A 9,045-nucleotide genomic window follows, 5' to 3' on the forward strand; every position below is an offset into this window, starting at 1 on the left:
AGGATTCGAAAATGTCGGAATGTATCTGAAATCTTCTCTGGTAATATCAGCAGCTAGCACATTGACCAATTGGTAGTTGGTCCATATTTAGGCAAACGTTTCACTATCAAACATCTCTTTGAATTTTATTCTCAGTGTTATTATGTAACAGTTAGAATGTATTTATAATGATACACCTTCATGTATCTAAACTGTTTAAATCATACTAGCTGTCTTTCATTAGTTTGACCTTATTTAACTGCTGAATTCCATTGTCTCTCAGTTTTGTTTATTAAACTCACCATGCAGTCCAAAAAATGGTATCTGGTATCAACAATGGCAAATTATACTAGCTCGTAATATTTGTTTATTTATTAGATTTTTGTTAAACCCTGGTGCATTTAAGAAACCAAAGATTTTACACAAAGTTTTACCTTTCAACACAAAATCATGAAACACATGAAATAAAAGATTTTATTGAGCAGAACTCCTCACCGATGTCAAAGAAAATAGAAAATGCTGCTTTTGAAAAATCAGGCATGTAGAACTGTACACACACACACACACACACACACACTCTTTCATTATATCATAAAGATAATACTTCAGCATGCACACAGACATTAATAGAACCAAACACACACACACAGGTTTTGGCCTTCTCTCCCTCTCTCACATCTACACACATTATAAACATCCTCAGCTATGCCTGATCTTCGAAGAACACCTTGGCCATAGCGAGCCCCACTTTGTTGACCTTCTTGTCTTTGGCGTCAGGGCCCATGTTGGTGCGGGCCAGTCGCTGCCAGTACGCCTCGGTCCGGCTCTGATACTCGGTCACATTCTCGCCGGGCTTCACCGGTGGATGTTCATCCTCTGCAACACACGAGCGTGGACATACGAGTGTTAGGGATCACAACTCCCTTTGGGTGTTAAACTGTATTTTAAGCACCAGTAGATATTTATAACATCACTATAATTTACTTACATTTACCAGATGTTGATTGTAACATGTACAAGGCAAGTTAAACCAAAACCATAAAAGTGTAATAATGTAGGACTTTACATTTTAAATTGCTAAACTGCAATGCACTTCTCGTCCACTGTTCTAAATAAAGCTTTCTATTACTAACAGCACAATAAAGAAAAGAAAAGAAAAAGAAAAGAAAGGGTTTTCATCACAAACTTTTTTGGATTAAGCAAGTAAGCTTGATAGTAATGTTTTTGTTAAAAAATGACTGTCATTTAATTTAACTATAAATGATTAAAATGTGTAACACGTCATTAATTAATAATTTAAACCCTAATTGGTTTAGCGCCCCTAGATGGTGCTAGAATAAAACATACAGTGGCAAAAAGAGTATTGGAACCTTTTGTTGAAATTTCATGGTCAAGTGAACCCTTGGAATTAAGTGGTTGACCCCGCCCCACTGGCAGTGATGACCTCAACCAGACGCTTCCTGTAGCTGTGAATCAGACCTGCACATCGTTTGGGAGAAATTTTATCACTTTCTTCCTGACAGAACTGCTTTAACTCCGTCACATTCTTTGGACATCTCATGTGTGTGACTCTCTCCAGGTCGTTCCACAGCATCTCCATTGGGTTGAGGTCTGGGCTCTGACTCGGCCGCTCCAAAAGGTGGATTTTGTTTTTCTGAAGCCGCTTTGGACTTGCTCTGGTGCTTCAGGTTATTGATGTTTTCATGATGATATGCCGTGACCTTTTTACATCAGATGTAGTGCTGCTTGTTCTTTCCAGACAGTTCAATCTGAGTTTCATCCGTGCATAAAACATTTATCTGATACCGCTGTGGAGTGTCAGTGTGATCTTTCACAAACTTCAGACGTGCAGCGATGCTCTTTTTAGCAAGCAGCAGCTTCCTTTCTGGTGTTCTACCATGGACACTTTACTTGTTTAATGTTTTACATCCTGTAGACTCATGAACACAGATGTTAATCAGCTCCAATGATGCCTTCAAATCTTTAGCTGTCACTCAGGATTGTGTCTTTACTGTAGCTCAGTGATGAGTCTTCATTTTGCTCTTCAGGTCATTTTGACTGGGCGTCCACTTATTGGTAGCGTAGCCACAGTCCCACAGTGTCTCCATTTGCCCAACTGTAGACTGGTGAATTTCTAAAGTCTTTATAATCACTCTGTAACCCTTTCCAGCTTTATGTAAATCGACAGTTCTCAATGGTAGATCATCTGAAAGCTATTTCTGGTGAGGCATGGCTCACATTAGCGTAGAATTCTTGTCTGGAACAAACTCAAAAAGAGTGTTTTTTTTTTCAGTCCACACCTCCAAACTAATTTTCTTATCATGACTAGAAGTATCCTAACACCTGACTCCAATGAGCCTTTTTTTAGGTCATTAACTCAAGGATTCAACTTTTTCCTCCAGCACTGAAGTTTTTATGGTTGTCCTCAATAAAGACATGAAAGATCAGAATTTTTTGTGTTATCATTTCAGGCACATTATATTATATTAGGAATCTTTGGTGCCGCCTTTAACACATAAAGCATTTCACTGATTTCTATTACGATCATTAACGCCCCCTGCTGGACAGAGAATCTCTGGATCATATAGTTAATAAATTTATATGTACTGTATAAGTTAAAATTGCAATTTGTTTATCTGTTTGAACTCCAGGTATAAATATTGGCACCCTTCATTCATTCGGGTCAGGGTCGTCCTACATAGTCGAGGCATGGAACTACGGTTCGAAAGGTCCCAAGTTCCAAACCCTACGACCACCAAGTCACCACTGTTGGGCCCTTGAGCGCGGCACTTAACCCCTTAACTGCTCAGATGTGTAATGAGATAAAAATGTAAGTTTCTCTGAATAAAGGCGTCTGCCGAATGCCATAGTGTAAATGTTACTCATGACCTGTAGTGTTTATTTCTTGTTTCTGTTTAATTAATATGAGCACAACATATTTTATTAATTTTTTTTCTGGTGTTATGGATGCTGAAACTTCATGTTAATGTTGACTAACAAACCTAAAATTAACTTAAAAAGAAGAAAGGCAAGAAATTTTACAAAGAACAGGACATCCTGCCATTTTATATTTTTGCCTTTAAATCAAAGAACAGAGTACAAAATAAAAATTATTTCACCCCCCAGGTTTTTGAAGTCTTACCACTTTCATCATCACTCTCCTCTTCCTCCTCAGAGGACTGTTTATCCTCGTCCTCTTCCTCTCCTGCTTTACCCTCCTCTTCCTCACCGTCGTCTTCTGACTCCGATTCTTCTAACCACTCCTGAGTTTCTGTAATGACAGCAAGAAATCATCTGAACACGTGTTTGTAAGTAGACATTCAACACAATAAACAAGTTTCACATGCACTGCATGAAACTGTAAAATACCAAATGCTAAAATTTATTTTCTTTACATTAATAAATATAAATTAAAAGACTGATTGTCACTAATGTGAGAGTAACAAAAGATAAAATATTCCATCAAATCAGTAAAGATTTATTTAAATGTAGAGCTAAGCGATATGATCATGCAATATTACATTATGATATATTTCATGTTCCTTTTCTCCTGATCCATATCCCCCCCCAATGCCCCGCCCCTATGAAAACCTCTACGAGAACTCTGGAGGACGTACTGGGATCCATCTCCACCAGCACCTCCCACTGCTCCATCTTGTGCAGGTAGAGGCAGTACAGGTCGTTCAGGGTGAACTGCCGATCTCCCACCTCGAACATGCCTCCGTATAAATACAGCTTCCCGTGTTTTACCGCCGCCATGGCGCTCGACCTCGGGCACGGCTCTACGGACGGAGCGGCCGCACCTCCTTCCTCCTGCTCTTCCTCCTCGTCCTCTTCTTCCTCGCTCTCCTGAGCCGTATGTATCGCCTGCTTTATGGTCATCACCGTCCCATCCTCAGTCACGATCTCCTTCACGATTTCCGTCGGCTGTTCCGCCGCTTCACCGCTCCCCCGCTGCGTTTCGTTCTCCTGTCCTCCATCTTCTCCTGCTTTCTTCCCCTGCCGGCGCTTTTTCTTCCCTGACTTGGTTCCCTTGTTCACACAAATAGGGAAGTGATGTCAGTTATTAAAACTTTTTTTTTTATTAATAAAACGTGTGAGCAGTGTGATGTTTTGTACCTTGAGCTGTCCCGGGAACCAGCGGTTCTTGTTGATGTCGTACAGATAAAGGTCGTTAAAGAACTCGCCCTCCAGAGTCTCCTCGTCCTCCTCGTCACACACTCCTCCGAAGATGATGGCTCGTCCTCCCGGCCCCGCGGCCAGAGAGAAACCCGAGCGAGGAGGAGGCTTCACACCCGACGGGTTCACGCGACTCCACGACCATTTCTCTACACACAAGCACCAATACAGCGGTGCCATTATTTATACCTGCACTTCTACAAACACTACATCACTATTCATAATCATAATCATATAAATTAAATGTCAGCTATAACTAATGTTTCTAATTTAACTTGTTTTACCAGTATTAATTAATTACTGTTGGTAAATGTTATTAGAATTGTTTTGAATTTAAAATGTTTTATGAAAATGTTTATAATCACAGTCTGTATTCATTATATATCAATAACTCCTGTTCAGGAAATGCTGCATCTGTATTAATCATAATATTAACCAGTCTATCAAGAGTTTACCTTTAATAATTATGTTTTAATTATAACTGTAACATCGAAACTGTAACATCTGTAACAATTTAACATTATATTATTTATAACATTCACAGATAATCATTAGCATAATTCTGACTCTTGTATTCATATATAAATGCTATAAACACTTTTATTGTTATAACTGTTATAATTAACACCAGACTATAAGTTACTGTTACAGTGTAATAACATTTCATGCAACTTACTGTTATTTTGATTTGCTTTATAAATGTTTTATAAACACTGCTTTGGGTTAAATATCTTAAACTTTTATATTTTTAAGATCCTCAAAAACATCTGGATTATGGATAGGAGTTGTTTTGCTTCTCTATAGCTGAGTTTAACAGGAGTTACCTCGCTCTCTGGATTATAAGTGAATGTTACCTCGCTCTTATTTAATCTGGATTATAAGTGAATGTTACCTTGCTCTTCTTTGCCTTCTTTCTTCAGCAGAAACATGTCTGAATGAATGATTCCTTTATCCACATCCTTCTTGGCTCTCTGATAAGAAAGTGAAATGTTTATCTTTAGTATTATTTCACTCCCCGTTTGATTCTTTTCCTCACCAACCTGTAGACAGACGCCGACTCCAATAAGCAAAAATAATACAAAAACATCAATACTGGTAAATTACCCCGGCTGAGAGTTTGAGGGTGTAAAGCTAGGCTGAAACTGTTCACACGTTTATGTCTTTAAAAGCTTCATATAGTCCCAAACCGTTCTCTCTGTTTTATGAGAAAACATTTTCTTACATAATAAAACCAAATTATAAAACAGACGTACAGATTTGGAGTAGCCTCCGTAGATGATGACCCCGGTGGCATCGGGCGTGGCAGTCATCTGGCAGGCGGAGCGTGGTGAAGGGGTGGAGCCAGATGGTGTCAGTCGGGACCAGGTGAAGGTGTCCAGGTTAAATGAGTGAACATCATTATGGTAGATATAATCCCTGAACACATGGTAACACTTACACAGAGCGCAGGACTGATGGGACGAGCCCACGAACAGCTACAACATGCAGGGTTTATTTTAAATTTATGTTTTTTATTTTGTAAAAATCACATAAAAAAATCAGACATTATAAGATTTCAGCCACCAATCCCAACTCGAGAGCGCACCGTGCACCTGCCAACAACAAACTGTTTACTGACTCTGATTCCTGGTTTGGATTTTGTTTCTTATTCAGAAATAAAGACACTTAATCACCAAGTGCGACATGAACGGGTTCAGTGTTAATTAAATATTAATCCCACACAATTGCTTTGATGATGAGGATGAAACGCCTCAGTGCGACGCCCTTAAACGCTGCATTAAAGTCAGATGTATAACAGAACACAACGACTTAAATTATAGAATCATAATATTATAACTGTATAATTAAATTGATATAAGAATAAAATTACAGACTAACAACTCAAAATATATGTTTTCTTTTTATAACTAACATGTAAAACATCGATGCTGCAGAGGAAATGAATGCTGCATGTTTTTATAAAAAATAAATAAATAAATAAATACAATCTAAATGTGTGTTGTACCTCGCACTTTCGTGGAATCCTCCAAAAACAAGCAGCTGTCTTTTACATAGCACCATGCGATGCCCACTTCTGCCAGAGGGGGCGCCAGGGGCCCTAAACATCACAACAACAGGAATACAGACAGACAGACAGATCAGTATTTATGGCGGCAGCGCTGCGACAAATTTTGCTTCACAGCCGTGCTGTCTTTAAACCTGGTGAAATAATACATGACCAGGAGGGGGCGCTGTCTCCTATACTAAGCATACAGGATTGTTTAAGAGGTAAAGATGTGCACATGTGGCCTTTATTTTGTTCTTACTTGATCTGTTCCCAGGTGTGTGTGTTGAGGTGAAGAACCCACAGGTCTTTGTAGTGATAGAACTGTTCTCCATTAGGGGACGCAAACTCGCCTCCAAACACCCACACCTGCCCCCCTGCCTGGGGCACCACCACCGCCTACACACACAAAGCCACACAAATTCCACTCTCCTAAAAAGAAAGACTAACTGCTCCAAATCATTGACACTGGAGACTCCTCCCCAACATACTGACACTCACCCGCCCACACAGTGAGTGACGTTACCTGATGAGCGCAGCGGCGTGGAGGAGGGTTCGGGATGTCGGATTTTACCCACGAGTTCTTCCTAATGTTGTAGAAGAAGAGGTCGTTGTACAGGTAGGTCTTAAAAATAATGAAAAAAAAAGATTAATCCTTAAAAAAAATGAAATACAACGAAAAGCACATTCAGGAAGCGGACCTTGTTCTTCCTGCATCTCACCTTTTTCCCATTGAAGAATTCTCCACCGAACAGAATCAGCTCGTCCTTCTCGGGATGCGCGCTCAGAGAGGCGTTCAGCCTGGAGAGAGACGCGTCACATGATCATGCACAGTCACATGATCATACACACAGAGGAAGAAGGGTTTATAATGCGTACCTGGGAGACGGAGGGGGACACGTGCTCTCCACAACCTGCGTTTTCTTGGCATCCAGTAACTGAAACTCTGCGATGAGAGCCTCGAGATCCTCCTGAGATCCAAAAACACACAGGAAACTCTGGTTTTATTATCCATGTGGAGAGTTATTTCTTCAATCTCAGTCGATCAACAGCAACATTCTAGAAATACACACTACTACTGATAATAATAATAATAATAATAATAATAATAATGCAATACACTCTAATTAAAAAAATAACATCTTAACATCTGCACCTGACAAACGCTTTCTGTTTTTACTTTTTTTTTTAAATAAACTGGGGATTTTAAAACCTTAAGATGCGCTGAGGTCGCCTGTCTACTGCTTCCTATTTCTTTCATTAATTGACAGAAAAGAATCTTATAATTTTTCTTTAATAAAAATGTTGACCGTATGTTTATTACTCCAGTCAAAGTCGAAGGCAGATTGTTGATTTGATCACCATGAGCTCTTAAAGCTTTTAAGGTTTTGGAAATGACTAATCGTATGTAATAAACACTGAAATGCTGACGAACGTGTGCTGTTGGTTGTTTACGGATCTCAAATCGACAACCAAGGAGGCAACAGATATCATGTGATTCCTCAAGACAACGAAAACTTCTAATCATTTAGTGAGACTTGCTGAGCGAGTGCATGACAATCTGCTTTCTATAGTCCCTAAACTACAGACTGCTGCAAAGGGAATCGAACTCGTTAAGTCACGTTACTCATGAGCATGTGGGCGACTCACACGGACTCGGGCTGCAGGAGGGCGCAGAATCAGTCAGTGCATATTTAGATAATCTTACAAGATGACTGACAAACCTATAGATGAGTGTTATTGCATCATAAACCATACCAGCCAATCATATTCCAGTATGCAAATAGGGCTTACTAGGGAAAGCAGGGGCGGGGCAAAATGTGCCCCTTTAAATTTTGAAAATCTATTGGACACAAGAATGGCTGTTTTTGTTTGTATGTTTATTTACATATTAGTTATATTATTAATTATTATGTAATTAGTATTTCTGCAGACTTTAAAGGGCAGGTCATGTATTGAACTTTTTAAAAAGTCACAATAAAAGCTAAAAAGTGTGTTTAAATGGACGTGACAAGTTAATAAGGAATAAATCACCTGAATAATTTATTGGTTTAAAATAATTTTTGTGAGATTTCTCCAAGCAGTAAACCTGACAGTTAGCTACCCGGCTAACACATGCAGCTCAGCATTTAGCTTTAGCATTTAGCACCAACACACCCACCTCTTCTTTTTTCGAACGCTTTGAAACCTTTTTCTCCATTTTCGCTGCTGTCTTTTCTGCCCCCTTTACCTTCTTATCTTTCTTACCCTTTTTACCCATTTTAAAAACTTTAACAGATAACTATTCGCATCCAAACGCTGAAAACCTTCCACATGGACTTTTAAATGAAGTACTTCCGGAAACAGCGCCTTCTTCGGTGGTGTTTTTTTCTTCTTTGACATTATTGCGAATTTCAATATGTCAGTCAAAATATCAAATTACTAATATAACCATATGATTTAAACCCGATAAATTTATACCGGATACTTTTATATTGTTTACTATCCAACATTAAACGTTAAAAAAATTATAAAATAGAAACATAACAATATGTTATAGCGGTGATTTTTTTAAACACATAACGTAGCTTCAGTGCCCCCTAGTGGAGTGGAGGTGACACTGTTCTAAATACTGTAGACGCGAATCTAAACCTCACATTTAATTTTATTATCAGGAAACTAAACAGTTACATTTAAAACTCTCTTTCACTGTATGTGTTTTGTATATGATCCCTCGGGTTATTAAACGACATAATTAAATATCTGTTTTAATTTTTTTTAGTGAAATTATAATGTTTTATTTTAATGTTTATTCATTTGTTAGTTCCTTTAAGTTCACCTGATCATTTGGGTTATTTTTTGTG

General features: G+C 38.7%; 1 protein-coding gene across 1 annotated transcript; it reads right to left on the bottom strand.

Annotated features, from left to right (window-relative positions):
- Positions 1 to 439: 439 nt before the first annotated feature.
- Positions 440 to 8,544, bottom strand: klhdc4 (kelch domain containing 4). Its single transcript, XM_053506049.1, has 12 exons — positions 8,364 to 8,544; positions 7,082 to 7,173; positions 6,925 to 7,003; positions 6,729 to 6,827; positions 6,465 to 6,601; positions 6,164 to 6,256; positions 5,412 to 5,574; positions 5,051 to 5,129; positions 4,099 to 4,307; positions 3,597 to 4,011; positions 3,122 to 3,250; positions 440 to 855 (listed from the first exon to the last, which is right to left on the bottom strand). The coding sequence occupies exons 1-12, from the start codon at positions 8,460 to 8,462 to the stop codon at positions 683 to 685; spliced, it is 1,767 nt and encodes a 588-aa protein (XP_053362024.1). The 5' UTR covers positions 8,463 to 8,544; the 3' UTR covers positions 440 to 682.
- Between the last annotated feature and the right edge of the window lie 501 nt (positions 8,545 to 9,045).

This window comes from Clarias gariepinus, chromosome 10 (assembly GCF_024256425.1).
Source record: "Clarias gariepinus isolate MV-2021 ecotype Netherlands chromosome 10, CGAR_prim_01v2, whole genome shotgun sequence".
Taxonomy (NCBI): Eukaryota; Metazoa; Chordata; class Actinopteri; order Siluriformes; family Clariidae; genus Clarias; species Clarias gariepinus.